Here is a 20,779-nt window from a genome sequence, read left to right as displayed (position 1 = left end):
ATGAAAAATAGGATTTTTACACTTGGCTTAAGTAGAAAATTCGCCTAATTAATTTTACACTTATATATAAAAAATTTAATTAAAAAATTAGCTTGATTTAATTATTAAACAATTGATTTTATATACTTTCTCAACTAAGAAATCACTGTTCATATTTGATTTTCTTTTTTGTCAAGTTGACTTTGAATTAAAGAAAATAATTTTTTTAAAGACTTTAGGGAAAAAAAACTATTCTTTTTATGCAAATGGTTTCATAAATAAGGTTTCACTGTATTAGAAATATTCTAAAATAATATTTTAATTTATTATGACTTTTTATTTTAATTACATGTCCTAATCTAAGACTAATGTATTAAACTTAATTAAAATAATATAAATCAATATTTTTTGGCTGCTCCAAACGCACTGGTTAGTTGGTGCTACTCATTCATTTTTCCCAGCGAGCTATTTTATTTGGTGAGGGGAAGTTGGCACTTGGCTGTAACAAATTAATAAGATAACGTGAAGCTTGATGAAATGTAAATTAAGTGATTAAGTGATATGAAAGCTCCTTTGAAAAAACCTGTCATTTTCTTTTTGGCTCATCATTATGGAGCTAGGAGAAAGTAAATGGGAAAATGGTCCAAACTGATGAACAATCTTTTTATTATCATTATTGACATTGAGGGAAATGTGACTGATATTACTGTTTATTTGCAATAATTAATTGCATAGTGTATAGCTTATTATTATTAAACAACATGTTTTAGACATTCATCTTGACTTTTGAAAATTACGTTTAAACTAAATAAATACATTTCTTCTAAAATTATACCACTGACCATTTTCGAAAACGAATACTGTGCTACCAATTAAAATTGTATTTAATTTACCTTAACAATAAATTATTTAGAAGTAATTATTATTAAGCTATTTGACAGTTTCAAAGTAGAAATTGTGTTTTTAAAATTTCTATACAGAAAATAATTAGTATTATAAAGAGAGTAAAGATAATCATTTAGCCCATACAATTAAATACTTTAAATATTGCAAAAAAATTCTCTAATTAATATATATATATATATATATATATATATATATTCAATGACTCAAGGCAAAAAAAATACAATAATAAGATACTGGTCATGGTCCTACATATTCTTTTTTGTCTATTGCTTCGGGTTATAAGGTTTATATTGTCAGCTGCATATATAAATATAAGGAAAAGGTAGATAAATTAAATGAGAAAAAAAATTATACAAATGTTATAAACTAAATTTAGTATATGTGTATGTTTTGTTAATAAATTTGATTTATATTTTTTTAATATAAATTAAATTATTTGAACTCAATTTAACATGAGATACACTAAATCGATACAATTAGATTTAATTTATTAATTATAAGTTTCTGACAACACACAACAATAATAAATTGAAGCAACTGAGTTTGATTTATAAGAGAATGAAAGAAATAATAAATCGATATAATTTGTTTCGATTTTCTAAAATTATAGCTCCAAGGTAAATCGAATCTAATTGATTCAAATTATTACTGGTTACAATTTAAAAATCAGTATTTCGAATTTACTTAATTCGATTAACTACGAATATATGTCCTATATAAATACAACTAAAAAGTTTATTACTCATTAGAGTGGCTCTCACAATGACTAGTGATGATAATTTTTTAGTTTTTGTGCACTATAAAGGGATGATTAAGAAAAAATTACGAGAGAGAATAAAATTTACTTATAAGAATCTATTGAGTGTCTTTATCAATCCTTCTATGAGTTTTGCTCAATTTCAGAATACTATAATCCAAAAACTGGGAGTTAATGGCATGAAACGAGTGAAGAAATTATTTTATAGAATTTCAATTTTTGTTTTCCGAGATGGTGTGAAGTACGATTCCTTTGTAATAGATAGTGACGAAGATTTGCAAGTTTTGTTTCATGGTCGTCGTCAATTTTTCGAGGTCAAAACCTATGAACTATCGGCCAAGTTTGGAGATGTGGTATCTAGTTCAGGAAGATTGAATTGGATTCCTTAATCTAGTTCAATGTCTGTTGTTGCCTTTTCATCTGTGCCTGTAATTGCATCCAAAGCAGTATTGGCGGCATCTCCGTCCTTTACAGTTAATCTAAATTGCGTTAATGATGGAGAAATTAGTGATAATCGATCTTTTGATGAGCTTGTGATTGTGATGATAGATACTCCTGTTATTATCCCAGTTTCAAGAGACGGTGGACAACCGAATCCCGTGGAGGATATATTGTGGGATGACGATGATGTGGATCCCGTCATAATAGATGAGGACAGCGATGACAATCTAAGGAAGAGTAGTCCAGTTGGTTGGGGTAGGACATTAAGTTAGAAAACTCAGCAATGTCTCTCGCACTTTTCAACTTTAAATCTGAAGACCATGGCAAATCAGGGTTTTTCATATGTATAAACTTTACGTAATAAACAAAAAAACTATATTAAAAGAATTTTAAATCATGCTTTTGGCTGCGCCACTCTGATAGCAAGGGATATTACGACGACTTTATATACTTAATAAAAAAATATGAGCTTTTGACGTGAAACTGTGTCGCTGTTTTCTTTGAAAAACCCGAAAAAATGCTTTATTTTGAAAACCATTAAGCATATTCATATATACAAAACTTGTTACATAAGTAGCTTATAAATATAATATATATCAAGGTTGCAAAAACCGGACCGGTCATTGAACCGGTCGAGTAACTAGTTCAGTGGTTCAATGGTTAACCGGGATGGAACCGTGGTTGAACTGATTTAATTAAAAGGCCAAAAATTTGGTTTCAGAAGAGTTATCTTAGCAATAGACAGTCTCAGCGCATACAAGTTGTCTCTCAAATGTTGATACAAAACATCATCAAAACAAGTCTTAAGACACAAAATGCAGAAAAAAATATTCTTCTTTCCAAGCTTACGTAGGGATGTCCTTGAGCTCTAACATTTTCTCCAAAAGCAACCAAATCCAAGATTCAACACTGCAGACTTCAAGAACCACCACAAACACTCAAATACAATGAGAATTGCTCTGAAATTACAAAAAACGCATGCTTCTAACGCTTCTTCCAGATCAAGATTCCACAAAAACTCATGCTAGCTCAGCTCCAAATCCTAGGGATTCCAATTTCCACAACAGCAAGAAAGAAAAGATTTCTCATACTGACAACAGTAGGAATTCAAAAATTGAACTCTGCATTAAAAAAAATAAACAAGCAGATGAGCAGAAACTAGTACCTGACAAACAGATCAATGGAGTAGTGGGTGAACGGGAAGGAGAGGTAGATCTCAGATCTGGCCGCTGTGATAACGCTGGATCTCAGATTTGGGGAGCTGTAAACTTGCTGGCTACTGCTACTAATTGAGGGTTAGAGTCGAGGAGTTTACCGCCAACGACATTTAAGAAGCATGCAGGGACATTCGCCGCGGAGAACGGAGAGGTGAGCAGAGAGGCGATTTGGGCGGCGAGCTGGCGACAGAGACGAAGAGGCGAGACGACAAGATGACCGACGTGCGATAGTAAAGTGGGCGACGCGAGCGACGACGATGTTCCACGATGAGGAGAAGAGGGTGAGTCAGTGAGAAGCAGCTGTTGGTGGGGGTTGCTCTTGTCTGAGTTCTCTGATTGGGGTTAGGTTGTGTGAATTGTGAAAGTGAAGGGAGAGGGAGGCAGGGAGCCTTCTGTACTAACCGTATAGGTTTTCTTTTTTTTGTCTGTGTCAAAAACGACGCTGTTTCAAGCAACAATAAAAAACTGGAACCTTTAAAAACTCAGCCGGTTCAGTTGGTTCACCGGTTAACCATCGATTCGATCGGTTTTTTACTGGTTTTTTGTAGAATGATTTTAGGTGTCAACCGGACCGGCCAAGTGACCGATTTTCGGTTAACCCAGTTGAACCGGCCAGTCCGGTCCGGTTTTATAACCATGATATATATACAAAACATACAAACTTCTATCCCTCTTACAATATTACAATAATAAAGGCAAGGGAAGAATAATTATCTAACTAAAACAGCAACATCATATAACAAAACACAATAAAGCTCTTCGTAAGCTCCTTCATCCGATTCTTGAAAAGATAAAGCTGTAGGGCAGTGAGAACCTAACCACACAGTTTCACCATGGAGTTTCAGAATTGTCGTAAGAAGATATTTAATAAGAAAACTGTTTTCAAACAGAATGATCGTCGCTTATCTTATGAATCTTTTGAAAACTGACAGTTTAACCATAAAAAATTCAAAACCTTTTTAAAAGAAATCAGTTAATTATTCAAATCCAAAACCTTTCTTTTCGTATAAGAAAAATCTTAAAGAGTTTTCTAGACTGTATGAAGGACTAACCTGTTCCAAGCATAGGTTCATTAAGTCTATGTTGAACCAGCGTGATTTTTCATACTTAACTAAACCTCAATCAGAAACCAATTACGGCCTCACGTCCATTCACACAATCAATCAGCAATTATCATCAATTCAGCACTAAAATTCAATCTCAAAAGTACCACACCAGAGCAAACACAGGCAAAACAGACAAGAAAAATACAAGTATAGATAACAGTTACAGTAAGTAGCTCAGATAGCAGTTAATAACAATTAAACAATTAAACAAACCAAAACAAATTCAAACTCAAACAAAGCATTAAAATGCATATGATGCATGTCTACCCTATGGTTAATGAGGTCATCTGTCGATTATACAGCCAACCCGACATGTCCTGGTAGCTAACCATGGACAGAACACCAAACACGGAACAAGTGGGACAACACTGCAACCCTTGCATCTTACCCGTGTACCTGGAGCAGGGGACAATTTTACCCTGCCTCTTATCTAAGTGGTGTTACAATTCTCAACTCGGAGCAAGCGGCGACAGAACTCAACCTTTGCATCTTACCTGGAGTCTCGAACTCTTATCCAGAGCAAGTGGATAGCACCATTACATCTTACCCGGTCACATATATCTCAATCAAAATTCAATTTCATTTTCAACTCCATTCTCAATATCATTCAATTTAATTTCATAATTCAAACTCAGTTTTCATCATTCTTATTTTCCATCTCTTTTCCGGAACAAGTGAACAATGCCACTGCCTCTTACCCGGGGTCATATATCTTATTCATTTATAACTCAACGTTTCCGCAACCACAATTCATTATTTTCTAAATAAGCAAACTCAAAATGTAATCCTTTTTTAAATAACTCAATCAAATTATGAAATCCTTAAAAAAATTCAAATCTTTCTAATAAGCACTTCAAATGGAATCTCCAATTTTATAAAAATTTGTACAGCATCTCTCCTAAAATTCGAACTTTGTCACTCCTCCAGAGTCCCAACCAAATCATTTCTCAAGCTCTTTTCAAATCATTTTAAAAAACAAATCAATTTCAATATCAAACCGATTTTTAATATTAAATCTCTTTTAAATCAAACCAATTCCAACTTTGAATCTTTTTTAAAATCAAATTATTTCCAAAATTAAGCTAAATTCCAACATTAAATCTCTTTCGGTAATTACAAGAAAATAGAGAGGAAATTATTATTATTATTATTGGCTACAAATCTCAGGACATCTATTGCAATTCTTGGCGACAAATATAAGTAAGATGACTAGATCTATTTCTGTCTGTTCTTATTTATTTTTATAATAATTATTTGGACAGTTGGAAGATGCTCCACACCCAAAAGACTAACTTCCAAGTATTGGTCACAACATTAATGTGCAGCAACACCTTATTTCTTTTTTTTTTTTTTTGTGCGTGTGTGTGTGCAAATTTTGCAAATTGCATGTGCTCTGCTATATTCTTCCTCTCCAATTTTCAGACTGCAATAGCATTACTCTCCAAACAAAATCAAGAAAAAAGAAACTATAATACTAAATACCAAGGGTGCTTCTTTCAGTTAAAAAAAAAAAAAACACATTAAAAAATTTATCATACACAATGCATATATTCTTTATAATTTAGATAAAATCTTCACTCTTTACTCAGTTCTATTCTTCACTAAAAGAATTCCTAAATACTAAATATAATAGAAATTGTATTAAATTTGTTTAAAGCACCAACATTTCTATTATACTAAGTTACTAACAGTGAAACAGTATTCTATAAACTCTGTTCAAAGATAAAATCACTTACTTCTGCATTCCTATTGAGATGCCATGTGTATATCTATGCAACAAAATTCTCATCAACTATGTCAAAGTGTAAATTTTTTTCAGTTTCTGCTAAAGGTAGTGTTACCTTTCCTTTTTCTTCATTAACCATCAATAAGCTTTTAGACGGTATATCAATTTTGATGATACTTTCTTATCATATGGTTTTGTTGAGAATAATGTTGATAAGTGTATCTACATGAAAATTGGTGGGAGGAAGTTTAATATAGTGTTCCTATATTTTTCGATGACATTCTTCTTACTACTAATGATGTCGGTTTGTTACATGATGTATAAAGATTTTTCTCTGATAAATTTGAAATAAGAAAAAATGAATGAGACATCTTATGTAATAGAAATAAAAATGTTCCTTGATAATTTACAAAGTGTATTATCATTGTCTCGGAAAGAACATCAATAAATTATTACAGAAATTTAGAATGAAAAGTTGTTCCTTAAAAATAATTTCAATTTGTATACAAGACAAATTAAATCAAATGTAATGTCTCAAGAATAAATTGAAGTAAAAATCAATGGAGTCTATTCTTTACTTCAAGAACTAGAAATCTATTGTCTGCTCAGACATGCATTAAACCAGAAATAAATTTTATTATTGGAATGTTAAGTGAATATCAAGATAATCTTGTAATAGAAATAGATCTTTTTAATTTTTTTTTCAATTGTTGTTATAAAGTGTAATATCTTGATTTATATTCTTTAAATAAAACTAAAATATATATAAAAAAAATATTGGATAATATAAGATTATGTTTGACAATATCAATTAAAAAAAATCACTTGAAGTAAGAGAAAACATTAGAAAGGATTTTTGGCAAGAAAATAACAACAAAAAAGTACACTGATTTTCGCAATTTGCAAAAGTATTTATTTTAAAAAAAAAATCCTTTTTCATAGACTACAACTACAAAAAAGGGCATATCCTAGATTTTACCCATACGGCCCATTTTGAGACATTTCCCCAAATTGATTTTCGATGATCATTATTTTCATAATCAAATTTTTTAGCCTTCCTTCGTTACTCTTTCGGTCCCAAATTATATTATTTTAGTCAACATTTTTTCTATAATATTTGTTACTTTTATTTTATTTTATTTTTTATAAAATTTATTTTAACTGCCAAGTATCCCCATAAATTAATTGTTATGTTAATGAAAAAGTTAAATAAGATTTTATATTTTTCATATACAATCATACTATATAAACACCAAATATCAATTACTATTTACAAGTCAACTATTAATATAGGATTATTAATATTAGTATTAGTATTCTTGATTTGTTATGTGAATACCCTTAAGGTTTTTTTAGGTACTCTACTGGGACAAAAGTGTTTTTATGAGCTTTTGTGAAAAAAAAATTAATTCTAATATGATTAGATTTGTGTAACAAGATAAGATGGAGCAAGAGAAAACACGAGACACCAACACAATTAGGTAGAAAATGAGAAAGAGACAAAGACAGTTATAGTAGTAGGAGAGGATGACATCCATCAAGGCATCAGGGCATGTTCCAAAAGTCTTATTAGGAGGATAGTGGTGGTAAAATTATTCTCAGCAAGAACAATGACTAATGCTTTAAATGTTAGAGAAAAGGATAAATAGGTTCCTGATCTTTTGCTTCACAGATATTTTTATCTCTGACCATTAAAAAATACTTTTAAGTTCCTAACCTTCACAAAATTTGGACGGATCAGTTCCTGACGGAGACATTTGGACGGAGGGACTGATCTATCCAAATTTTGTGAAGGTCAGGGACTTAAAAGTATTTTTCAATGGTCAGAGACAAAAACATTTGCAGGACAAAAGGTCAGGGACCTATTTGTCCTTTTCTCTAAATGTTATTTGGGAGAGACCAAAAAGGTTTAGAGTTGTTGAAAAGAGAGGGAACCAATTCCAATTCTTTCTTCAATAGTGAATTGGATATGCTGTGAATAGAGAAAAGATTCCTTTGACTTTTTAAGGATTTCATCTTCTATGTCCGACATTGGAAGGAGACGGATCAGGTAAAAGGCTATTTGATCCATAGCTTTCGAGTATGAGTACAATTGTGGGAACTACCTGAGAGCTACAAAACCTTAGAGGTGGGACTATGTGGTTAGGTTCTCACTTTCCTACAGACTTCTCTTTTCAAGAAACGAACGAAGAAGCTTATGAAGAGTAGTTGAGTTTAGCTTATGCGATAGAAGATATTTTAGTTTAGTTATTATTATTCTCCCCTTTCCATTAATATTATAATTTTTGCAAGAAGGATATGAGTTTTGATATGTGAAGTTTATATATTGGTATGATGTGTGTGTGTGTGTCTATATATATATATATATATATACGTATTGTAAATTGTATTGAAAAGTATGGAGGTGTATTTTAAAAATTCGGTTTTAAATTTAAGCAGACTCATATTTTAGTATTAAATATTTTAAGAGTCGTAATACCTGAGCTATCATCTGGCATTCGGGGAACTATGAGACTACCTATATGGAATTGTTGGAGTTTGGAGAGACCCCCTGACAATCCATATTCTTAAAGGGATTAGTAAATCCTACTCTCCCGAGATTGGTTTTATTAGTAAAATCAAAAATCAATCTCGACAAGTGGAGGTAAAGATGAGAGAATGTAGCTTTGCAAAGTGGTACATGGTGAAACCAAATGGGAGGGATGATGGCTTAGTTTTGGCATGGAAAGAGGGTGTGGATGCAAGATTTTTGAAGCTAAGGAGTTCTTTATAGTAGTGAGAATTAAGGATATCTATTTGGGAGAGATATGGTTATTCATTGGTGTGCACTTCAATCATAACGATCAACTCCGGCATCAACGATTTGAAAAGATATTAGCACCGATCAGATAAAACAGAGAAAAAATTATTGTTGTAGGAGATTTCAATGCCATTACCAACCCAAGTGAAAAGAAGGGAGGAGAAAAAAAAGTCCCTAGTGAGTATGGCAGAATTTAATAGTTTCATTGAAAAAAATTATTGGCTAATTTAGGTATGATTAGCAGGAAATTCATATGGAGTAATAGGATGAGGGAAAATGAGTTAATTCAAGAGAGACTTAATAGGTGTTTTGCAATTGAGGATTGGTTATAGCTATACCCTAATCTGATGGTTCTTTTCCTATCTGATACTGCTCAGATCACGGCCTATTGCTCATAGATTTCTCTCTCCATTTGAAAAAATCAAAATGCAAGTTTAAGTTTCAAGATAGATAATGTAAAGTGGAAAAAATTCAGCGTTTAATTGAGGATGTCTAGAAGACTAGCATAGAAGGCTCGACAATGTATGTGGTGGCTTAAAAGATTAAATTTTGTCTCCATAAGTTGGTACAATGGCAACAGTCTTGTAATGCTAACTCTAAAAGGGCTACTAATTATTAGCTTGTCTCGGAAATAGAAGAGCTAAGACAGAGTGGGATTCAGGGAGATGTGAAAATGATGGAGCTAGAACAGAGGTTGAAAAAAGCAGTGCTTAATGAAGAAAGATACTGAAAAGAAAATCCAAAATCAAGTGGCTCAAGGAAGGGGTTAAAAACACAACTTTCTTTCATAGGAAGTTCAAAGGCAGAACCAGGAGAAACAAAATTTAGAGGTTGATTGGCCTTACTAGAAATACAGTTTTCACGCACCAAGGTATAGCAACAATTGCCGATGATTACTTCAAAAAAAAAATTTTCTCTACATGTCAAACAGTCCGAGAACCTATTTTTCAGGGCTTTAAGCCTAAAGTTACAACTCTCATGAACCGACGGCTGTAAAGACTTGTAGTTATGAAAGAAGTGAAGCGAGCCATCTTCAATGTCCATCTCCAGAGTGCTCCAGGAGATGATGGTATGATTGTAGATTTTTTTAGAAGTATTGAAGACATTGTAGGAGGAGATATTTTCAGGGTTGTTCGGAGTTTCTTTGGAGGAAGAAAATTCTTAAGAATTTCAACTCTACTCAGATTTGCTTGATCCCAAAGATTACTGATGCTAGCAACATGACTTAAGTATAGCCAATAAGTTTGTCTATAATTATGTATAAAATTATTTCTAAAATTCTAGTTCATAGACTGTAAAAATTCATGCATTTAGTGATAAGCCCTAGTCAGAGTGCTTTTATAAAAAAAAATCTTATCTCTGATAACATTCTAATAGCACATAAATGCATGCATTATCTTGAAAATAAGAAGAGTGGTCTGGAGACCGAAATGGATGTCAATTTGGATATGAGAAAAGTCTACGACAGAGTCGAATGAAGATTTTTATGGTTCATTATGGACAAACTAGGTTTTGGGGTAAAATTGATTGACTGGATTCGTGAACTTGTGTCAACTATTTCTTATTCTGTTATTGTGGAAGTTCAACCCTTTGGGTTCTTCAAACCAGAAAAGAGAATTTGACAGGGTGATCCTCTTTCTCCCAATCTTTTTTTTTCTGTACAGAAGGCTTTCCTTCTTACTACACAAAGTAGAACAAAACAAACAGGTCCCGGAGAATCAGATTAATCGGTGATGTCCTATTATAAATCACTTGCTATTTGCTGATGACTCTATCCTATTTTGTAAGGTCTTAGAAGAGAATTATAAAAATATTCTGAACTTGTTCAATTCATATGAATGTATTAGTGATCAACAGGTCAATTTGAATAAATCAGCTCTCTTTTTCAGTAACAACACCTCTCCTCAGATTCAGACATATATAGCAGGTAGATTAAATATCTCTTACTTGGAGCTCAAAATAAGTATTTGGAGTTTTCTTCTCTTGTCCAGAAATCCAAGAGTGAAACTTTTAGTGAAATTAGGAAGAAAATAAGAAAAAAGCTGCATGGATGACAGTGAAATCTATTATCAGCTGGAGGCTGACAAGTTCTAAGGGTTATAGGTGAGGTAGTTCTTATATACACACTATCATATTTCAAATTACCAGTTACTCTCCTATCTGAAATTCATAGTATCCTGACTAATTTCTGATGGGGACAGAAATGGACTGAAAAGTGTATGGCGTAGATTAGTTGAGACCAAATGACTCGACCAAAAAAGGATGGCGTCTCGAGTTTAAAGATCTCTGAGTTCAAAACCTAGCTCTATTAAGCAAACAGTTTTGAAGAATCACAACAAAATCACAGACTATCCTAACCTAGATATACAAAGGTAAATACTATATATATGGTAATATTATGTCTGCAGAAGTAAGGAACATACCTTCTTAAGGATGGTGCAGTATGTTGGAGGGACAAAAAGTAGTTGAAAAGGGCCTCCATTAGAAAGTTGGTTCTGTAATTTCAATTCGTATTTTTTTCAGACACATAACTGTCTCCTCCTTACCCAATGAGTATTTTTTCAGCTATGATTTTTCACACACAATCCTATCAAGTTGCCTATGTTAAAGATCTTTTAATAGAAAACAGAGAATGAAATCAGCACCTCCTACAGTAACTTTTTTCCCCTTTTATTATCTCCGAATTGAAATAATCAAATCGGATGAGGGTGAAATGTTTTAGAATGGGTTTTAAACAAGTCAAAATCATATGATGTTGCTTTTGATTACTGTGTTGCATATCAATTTTACCATTCTTACCCAGATGTAAACCCAAATCAGAATCAAAATAATTAGTATGGAATGATATTTGGAAACAATAAATTTCTCACAAGATTCAGATTTTTATTTAAAAATGCTTGCATGAACAACTCCCTGTTCTTTCACAACTGCACCGAAAGTTTCCTACAACAAGTCTAATCTGTCAAAGATGCCAATCTGCAAAAGAAACAATCAATCATTGTATCACTCAATGTCCTGAATCAAAGAAACATTGGTAACAAAGTAACTTTGGAGCAAGAATTTTTACTCACCAATTCTCAAGTTTTCGAGCATGGTGGGAAGCTTCATCGGCATCCCTACGTGGTGGTCATGGTGGAGAGAGAAAAATAGATCTACTAGCTTGTTTGTGTTGAAATGTATGAAAGGTCACGAACAAAGCTATTTTTGAGAATCAAACAAGCTCTCCAATTGAAATGGTTGCTGCCTTAAAGAAATTTATTGAAAAAAGGCGCTCGACGATGCCCACCATTTTTAATTGAAGAGTATTCTTACCTTATCTTTTATTTTTTATTCCTCTTATCTCTTTCTATTATTCTTTCTTATTTTATTTAATTGTTTCGAAAGTCTTTAATATCACTAAAAAAAACTTTTTTTTTTATTATGTCCTATAACTTGGACATTTATTATTCATTTTTAATGAATAAATTACTATTTTTTTTAAAAAAATTAATATAGGATTATGAATCTATAGAAGATTAACTCCTAATGATGCATTTATATAAAAATTCAAATAACTTAAATTTATGATGAAATAAAATTAAAGATAAAAAATTATAAATGTGACTGATTTTGTATGCTTATGAAAATTTTGATTATTTTCGTATTAAAATTTTTATTATTCTAATAATTAATTATTCTTAGGAAGCTTTTAAATAGAAAAATATTTTACAAACACTAATAATAAATCACCATATATTTATATATATTTAACTTGTGTTTTACACTTTCTTTTTTCTATTTGGATAATTAATCATTAAAATAATCAAAATTTTCATAATATAATAATAAAATTTTCACAATAGAATAACTAAATTTCTTTCACAACAAAAAATTAACTACTACTTTATTTTTATACTTTATTTCGATTATAAATATAGATACGAAGTGATTTTATATTTTTGTGTGAGTGATTATATATATTATAATTATTTTAAACAAAGATGGTTGCTTGTTTAATTATCAACTTCCCAACATTTTGAAATGGGATAAAATAACTCCACTCTTCCAGGCTCCATTTAACTTTTTCTGAACCCCACAATTAGCGGTGAAGAACACAAGAGGAATTCAGAAAGACGAAAAACGATGAGGATCTTTGGAAAGCACGTATTTCCAGGCCAAATCATACTCTTCGCTTCTGGGTCAGTCAGTACTTGATTACTAACTTATCATTATTATTCTCCTTCGAATCTAATTTCAATTCTTGTGTGTGTTGTGATGATCGAATAAGCAGGGTTCTGTTCTTGGCTTCAACAACTTATGATGTTCACAGGTCCATCAAGAACAACCAAACGCCCCCTACACAAGACCAGCTCAAGGCTCTTGAGGACTACCTCAAATCCGTCCGTCGATCCCCTTGACATCCAACGCGCCATATTATGCCACGTGGCCCCTTGACATCCTCAAATGTTTTGGAAATATAGACAGCGACTCTATGTATAATTAGGAAATTTCATTAGCGAAATTTTCTATTGTATGTAATATTTATACTTCAATAATGCATGTATTGGGGTAATATTTTCCTCAATTGTACGAGCCTAAAAGGAAGGTATTTGTATTATTAGTGGTTGGAAGAATATCTATACTGTCAAATGTCTAGGGCCATATACATGAGCTGCCACGGCGGTGCTAAAATATGAATTAATTGGCCCATGCAGGTCTCGAACCTGCGACCTTCGCGTTATTAGCACGACGCTCTAACCAGCTGAGCTAATAGGCCATATATTATTAGCTTGTTAAGCAAATTTATTAGGCTTATTATTTTCATCAATTTGTATTCTCATCAGTTGAAAAAATATTGCCAAAACAAATACAAATTGGCCCATGCAGGTCTCGAACCTGCGACCTTCGCGTTATTAGCACGACGCTCTAACCAGCTGAGCTAATAGGCCACTTGTTACTTAATTTTTAATTATTTTATTAGGGTTATTATTTTTCTCAATTTGTATTAGTAATGATTGGAAAAATATCTATACTGTCCAATGTCCAGAGCCATATACATGAACATAAATAAATTGGCCCATGCAGATCTCAAACCTGCAACCTTCGGGTTATTAGCACGACATTCTAACTATTTGAACTCATAGGCCATTTATTATTTGTGTGTTAATTAACTTTATTAGAACAATTATTGTATTATTTGAAATCACCAATAACATTTTTCAATTGGGTTAGAGTTTTACTATGGGAACCCTAAAGTGCTTTCTTCTAGAAATGTATTATCGAATTAACCCACTCCTATATGCAAGTCTACGATATAGTGATATCAAAGACCGATATTGATATTCTAACAAATAATTTGTTACATTGACTGATATGTTATCAAATATCTTAATAAATTTAATTTTGATATATTTTAATATAAGACTAATTTTATACGTGTATATAATTATATAATGTTATATTAATAAAAATAACTTTTTATATTAATTACATAAATAATTATCTAAAAATATATAATTAAATAATTATATGAAACATTTTACACTTATTTTAATTCTCACACCAAGACGAAGAGTTTACGCATGATGGAACTAGCTCCAACTAAATATAAACAAATACTATGCAGTCTCCGAAAATCGCTTTATATATTAGAGATTAGAGAAGAATGAAAATGGCAAAAATCCAATATCAACCACAAGCGGATAATGTACACAACACAATATTTCATCATATACAAATTATGCCCTTTTTGCATTTTTTTTTCCTACACAACTTTATGATGTTTGTAATTGTATCTATGCTTTCATTACAGGAGATAACTTCCTTGATGGAGGAACCATAGATCTTGCATAAGCAGTTGGTAAAGAAAATAACTTCTTGGCTTTGCTCACATAAGCCCTCTTGGTGAAATTGTTGTAATCATTAGCTTCAATCTCGTCCAATATTTGCCGATATAATAGCAAGGAAGCCCATACCTACAACAATCCCCAACGCCCTTTTAGTGTTCATATGATTATGATTAAATCATGAATAAAAAATGAACAATGAAGAACCACTTATACAAGAGTTAGCCTTAGCCAATAGTTGTAAATTCTATAGAAAGCTATATTCCCTCATGTCTCGGGCATGTCTTAGACACAGCCGAGACATGCCGGGACAAGGTCCGGCCCAATAAGGCCCAAGCTGTTTTATAGAAAAAAAATAATAGAAAATGCAAGACTTTTTGTTTGTTAGCTTGACATGTATTGTTTGGTTTCCTACGGTATTCCTCGACTCAACAGACCAAGGACTAATTCATCGCAGATTGAAGCTCTATTTGAGAGTTTGTTGTCAGTCAATGGGTTACTGCATGTACAATGTGGTATTCAAACTCCCGACACTTGTTTAAGCGGATTAGTAAACTAAACACTAGACTAACTTACTCAGGTTGGTTGACAGGTATTACTAGCATAAACATAAGTCACTACCAAAAAGTATAAACAAAAGTCACAAGGAAACCCTCTAAAACAAAATGGCTTGCAAGCACTATGAGGACATGCACATTGAACATCAAATTGTATTTATAATGGCATCAGACAACTTCCAGTTGATCCATTCAACAAATTTTTCCACACCGCAAACTCATAATTTTGTCATATCCAAGTTAGAATTCTGTTATGTTTATTTTTAACATGACCATATGTTAAAGTTCAAAGCACAGACAAGGTCATAAAAGCATGGATTTCTTACCGGCCACCGGCTAGCTTCGTTAAGCTCTGTCACTCCCTTTTCTGCCTCGTCAAAGAACATTCTCGCCCTTTTAATTTGGCTCTTCATGAAGTTCCTCCATTTGTCTGTCACTTTTCCGGCAAATATGTCCTCATCCGAAAGCCCTGCCTGAGCCAACTCATCTTGTGGTAGATACACTCTTCCTCTGCTAGCACTGTCGAAAAATTGAACTAGTTACAATAAGATCACAACCAAAATAAAATGCAGGTTCATTCTTGAGATGAGCACATTGGAAAAACAAAGCATCACTTGTTAAGTCCATTAGAATCCTAATAAGGTAAGACATTGCACATATAGTGAAACATCATGTAACCTTGTTTAAGTTCCATATATTAATATGGTATGAAAACACCTTGAAACTGAAACTAAAACTAAAACTATGCGAAGCATGAATGGTAGTTAACACCAATGAAAGCATCTCATACAAGTTTCGACAAGTCAAGATCTTACCAAGTACCAGAAAAGATACACTCAACTTGTATACTAACAAAGAAAGAGGAGTGCTAGGGGGCCAGCAAGTTGTGTGATTTATAGCCATCAATTAGCCATCATTGGTGATTTCAATGGTGTGAGATTTCATCCAAGAGTGAGAAATCATTCAGTTTGCTTTTGCTGGTTAACTGCTGGCCAGATTTCAATAAAACTGCTGGCCCCCTAGACTTTTCCAACTTTTAATAGTCATAGTGAGAACTGAGAAGTAAAATTGACGGTCTACAAGTACTTTTTTCCTTTGCTCAAGTTATCATACCATTGTTTACAAGAATGACAAAAATCGATGACTTACTCCTCTCCGACATCTCTGAGTATGTTTGTTAGCTGATTTGCAATGCCAAGAGCCAAGGCGGCATTATATACACTTTCGGTCGTGGCTTGTGAATCTGGCGAAATTCCCATGACTGGAACACTCATTAAACCGACTGTGCCCGCAACATAATAACAGTAGAGATATAGTTCGTCAAAGTTCTTGTATCGAGACTTCCGAAGATCCATTCTCATTCCTTCGATCATGTCTTTGAATGGCTGTGTTGAAGCAAAGGAAAAAATTGGACAATAAGTCCTCAAAGCTAGCTTGAGATTTGAACTTTGTTGCGGATGAAAGAATATAAAGCATGTAGAGTTAATCCTCATAAATGAATAAGTAAATGAAGGAATGCTCTAAACCAAAGACAAGAATATTAAGGATTTAATGAAATTTTACTGGAAAGCCAAAGCATGATGCAGGGCTAAAAATTCTTCCACAGCCAATACATTATGAAAAGACATTGATTTTCATGCAATTTTCTCCTTTGGTCAACAGAATCCCACACCGTACCTGAATATCAACGGGAAAATTGGAAACTGTATCAGATAAAGCAGCATCGAGCATATCAAATGGACGGCCTTGGAAAAGCTCTTCCAATCTTGCTTCCCACCTATCCAATGCACTTGGTGTAATATGTGAAGCATTGGGACCATCAACAAGTTCATCTGTTCTCCTACACCATACTGAAAAGGCAAGAAGCAACACAACATATTAAAGATCAGAAAGTTCCAATTGAGTTGGATGGAAGTGGAAGCTTCATATTTGAGGTCCAGTTATGCTAAGTTTTTAATCAACTTACAAGAGACTATGATTTTATATCGAAAAAAGGGAAAAAGGCATAGAATCTAAATACAGAGAAAGAGATCATATACAAGCCAAATGAGTATGATCACTCACCGTATATCGCCCAGATAGCTTTTCGCCTTTCAGGAGTCATCAGGAGAGTTCCTGAAAGATAAAACTCCCATGTAAAAATTGGACTAAAACCATGCTGCAATCCCAAATTAAAAGTTTAAAACTTTAAATCCTCACTTGAAGGAAAGATAATAGAAAGCTAACCCAAGTAAAATGTCTTAGCATATTCTGCACAAACTTCTCCGCAGCGGCTATAAGCCTCGGTCAACAAGCCCAAGTTCCCTGGCATGGCAATATCTGGCTTCATGTCAAGTTCAGTGGTTGAGCTCAGCTTCCTCTTGACCAGAGATGCTTGCTTCAGCACCACATCATAGACCTTCTTCTCCGATGAAACGGCTACTTCTCCTCCTGCAGTTGGGTTCGCAAGCACATTCGACAGCAGAGGGAAGTTACTAGCATTCTCTAGGCCGGATTGACCAACACTTGCATACTTCATATCAGTATTCAAAGAGCAATATCTAAATTTCCTTCTCTTATCCCTCTTTGCTCGAATTGACCCAAAGTCCCGGGACATAAACTTGGAAGAATCTAAGAGCCTCACGTCTCGGACAGAGTCAAGAAAGCCCATGGAGCTCGAGACCTCTAAGCTGGTGGAGGTAACAACCCATTGTAATGCCATAGACATGGCTAAAGCTCTTGAATTCTATCTACCTTCTCGTTGGACCAATTCCTATACTTTTCTAGTTCTTATAATCCTTCGGAGTAAAAAAACTCAAGGCAAATAATTAAACGAGACTTGCTTTTATCCAAAAATGGAAGTCCTGATTCCCGAAAAATCAACTAGTTCTACCAAAGCAATCTGTGATTGAAACAAAAATAAGAACCATATTCAGTATTTCACACAACCATTCTCATCAGAGAACTCATAAATGAGAGAATCCAAATCCAAAAACCAAAAACAGAATCTTTGCAATAAAGGGTATCAATATATAGTATTAGTTCACAGATAAAGCATGAGTTCTCTCATTCATTCCAGCACCACCCGAATTAGAGCAAAATACACAATATTATATTAAATTACATGAAGCTGATTGAACTCAACTATGCAACTTCCATAATCCACACGTATATCCAACCATTGAAAATGAATAAAATGGCAAAAGAGAAAGTCACACATACACACATAGAAGAATTGGTGGTTTGAGTTTTGACCCACTGAGATCACAGAAAGAGAGGTTGGCAACGTTGTTGCTCTCCCATTAACTGAACACATGGGTTGAAGTTGAAGGCATCAACATCATGGAGCAAGCAAGCACTAGATAAGAAACAAAACAAGGGCCACTTAGAGCAATTTACACTTTCCACAACACAACGTGATGACCCACCAAACTCTCCACTCTTCTAGAGATAGCACCCTCCTTGTTGGTGCTAAATGCTAATAATTGTTTACTTTGTCTCTTCCTTTTTCCTTTTTTTTCTTTAAATAATATAATGTCCCTTTGGTACAAGGAAGGAACTGCCGTTTGAACTGTGAATATTCCTTCTTCTTCTTCTCTCTCCTGAGTTGTGCGCTGCTTCTACAGTGTACTACTACGATGAGATATGTGGAATTTCTTGTATTCAAGTTGTCAACAATGCTTGGTTCTGGGTTCCCCACGTTTGTCACCAAGTTTGGAAAGCTGCTTCTTGTAGTTCAACTTGTCTTCTACAGTGCTACCTTTTGTTCCGCTCGTTTGTTTTCGGGTCGGGTTAAACCAAACCCGTATCTTCCTTACCCGAATGGTTTTGGTTTCTCTTTCTCCCCAACACAATCATATCTATGTTAATTTTCCAAAAATAAAAATGTTAACTAATATTAAATATTAAAAATTAATTTTCTATACTATTCGAAAAAAATAATAGGATTCATCGTAATTTGTCTCAAATTTTTGTGGGCATTAAAATTCAATCCGGAGCCGTAAAAGTGAATCGGGCATGACCCAAGAAGAGTGGGCGGTGAGAAGCGCGTTAAGAAAAGTGAAAATCCAACGAGGATAACACGTGGAGCCATCCACCCAATCAGCGGAAGATAACCTTATCACATGCTCCAAAGCTAACCCAAGACAGTGCTTGTGGGGCATAGTACACGTGGCGTTCTCTCATTGCTTCAACTTTGTTAGTCTCAGATTTCCTTGGATCACACATATTGGTCTCTCTCTTCAAAAGCTACGGTACCACCCTGTTACATTTTGATGGGTCAATTGCGCTTTTTCTCTTCTTTTATTATTAATTTAACGTGTGTTTGTGTTTGGACTTTGGATTAAAATTTGTAAATAATAGTTTTTATAAAATTGGTTTTTGATTAAGGGTGAATTAGTATTAATATGGTTTATATTTGATAATTTTTATATTAAAATAGATTATAATAAATTAAATATTGTTTGAATTATATTTATTTTATTTATATATATATTTAAATAATTATTTTATATTATTTTATTTTAATAAATTTTAATATTTTTTAGTATTTTTTTAGATATAATTTTTACTGTTTATGATTCTAATCTTATTTTATATTATTTTTTTTATTTAGTTTGGAATTAATAGAATTACAATAAAAATAAACAGAAGCTTCATACAAAAAAGGAATAATAACGGTAAAAAAATTATATAAACAAAAAATAATTAAAACTCTAAAAAAATAATAACATGCAAGAGAAAGGAGAAAAAATATTATAAAAAAATAATAAAATTTATTACATAAACAATAAAGGACAAAATTAATAAATAAAATTAAAGGTGTGTTTGAAGTTTCACACCCTTAATCTTCTACAATTTGCTTAAAATTATAAATTAATGATTAAAAATTAATTGAGCTTATTATTACTGTGTATGACTTTTTAATTTTTATTATGAAGTTTACTACAACAAATCTTTTTACAGACGACCCATCAAAATTAGTAAAGCAATGAAAATTAAATCGCATTAGAATTAAATATTTAAAAATTTAAAAATTCAATCCAAATTCAATTAGAATTGAATCAAATATAATAAAATAATATATTTATTAAAAAATTGATATTTTATTATTTTAAATTTTAAAAATTGATTAATTATTAAAAAATTAGACCAATTCAATCTATTTATTAATTTTTTTAAAATTTGACTAATTCACTAACAATTCAATTTTATTATAAATCAAATTAATTTATTAACTTATTTTTAGTTAATCCGATCAAATGGACCAATTCAATCTAATTCTCAATAACATGAAAATTAGAGGGAAAAAACTCAAACATATATTCATATATAATGCGCAACTCTTAATGTTTATCATGTGTATTAATTTTTACTTGTTAAACATTACTAAAATTTTATGTTAGGAGATGTTACGGTCTGGCCCAAAATCCGCACGGGTCGATCCGACCCAAGCAGTACCCGATCCGGACACGCGCCCCCACCCG

The 20,779-nt window shown here is 32.6% G+C and overlaps 1 protein-coding gene, 1 long non-coding RNA gene and 2 other non-coding genes across 5 annotated transcripts; all 4 read right to left on the bottom strand.

The window, feature by feature from the left end:
* Nucleotides 1–1,560: 1,560 nt before the first annotated feature.
* LOC130940843 (uncharacterized) lies at nt 1,561–12,255 on the bottom strand. Its single transcript, XR_009070425.1, has 3 exons — nt 12,004–12,255; nt 3,249–11,908; nt 1,561–3,125 (listed from the first exon to the last, which is right to left on the bottom strand). It is a non-coding gene; the product is annotated as an uncharacterized LOC130940843 (long non-coding RNA).
* A 1,359-nt stretch (nt 12,256–13,614) lies between these two features.
* TRNAI-AAU (transfer RNA isoleucine (anticodon AAU)) lies at nt 13,615–13,688 on the bottom strand. The gene has a single exon. It is a non-coding gene; the product is annotated as a tRNA-Ile (tRNA).
* A 98-nt stretch (nt 13,689–13,786) lies between these two features.
* Nucleotides 13,787–13,860, bottom strand: TRNAI-AAU (transfer RNA isoleucine (anticodon AAU)). Its single transcript has one exon. It is a non-coding gene; the product is annotated as a tRNA-Ile (tRNA).
* A 717-nt stretch (nt 13,861–14,577) lies between these two features.
* LOC130941151 (phytoene synthase 2, chloroplastic) lies at nt 14,578–19,016 on the bottom strand. 2 transcript variants are annotated; one of them, XM_057869553.1, is made up of 7 exons: nt 18,516–19,016; nt 17,541–18,195; nt 17,379–17,429; nt 16,992–17,164; nt 16,464–16,699; nt 15,641–15,833; nt 14,578–14,886 (listed from the first exon to the last, which is right to left on the bottom strand). In XM_057869553.1, exons 2-7 carry the CDS (start codon nt 18,019–18,021, stop codon nt 14,707–14,709), a joined length of 1,314 nt encoding a protein of 437 aa, XP_057725536.1. In that variant the 5' UTR covers nt 18,022–18,195; nt 18,516–19,016; the 3' UTR covers nt 14,578–14,706. The 2 variants fall into 2 exon arrangements, with proteins under 2 accessions (XP_057725536.1, XP_057725537.1); XM_057869554.1 differs by having other exon boundaries at nt 18,520–19,016.
* Between the last annotated feature and the right edge of the window lie 1,763 nt (nt 19,017–20,779).

This window comes from Arachis stenosperma, chromosome 7 (assembly GCF_014773155.1).
Source record: "Arachis stenosperma cultivar V10309 chromosome 7, arast.V10309.gnm1.PFL2, whole genome shotgun sequence".
Classification (NCBI taxonomy): Eukaryota; Viridiplantae; Streptophyta; class Magnoliopsida; order Fabales; family Fabaceae; genus Arachis; species Arachis stenosperma.
The sequence above is the reverse complement of the archived record's forward strand: the minus strand, read 5'-3'. Positions and strand labels throughout refer to the sequence as shown.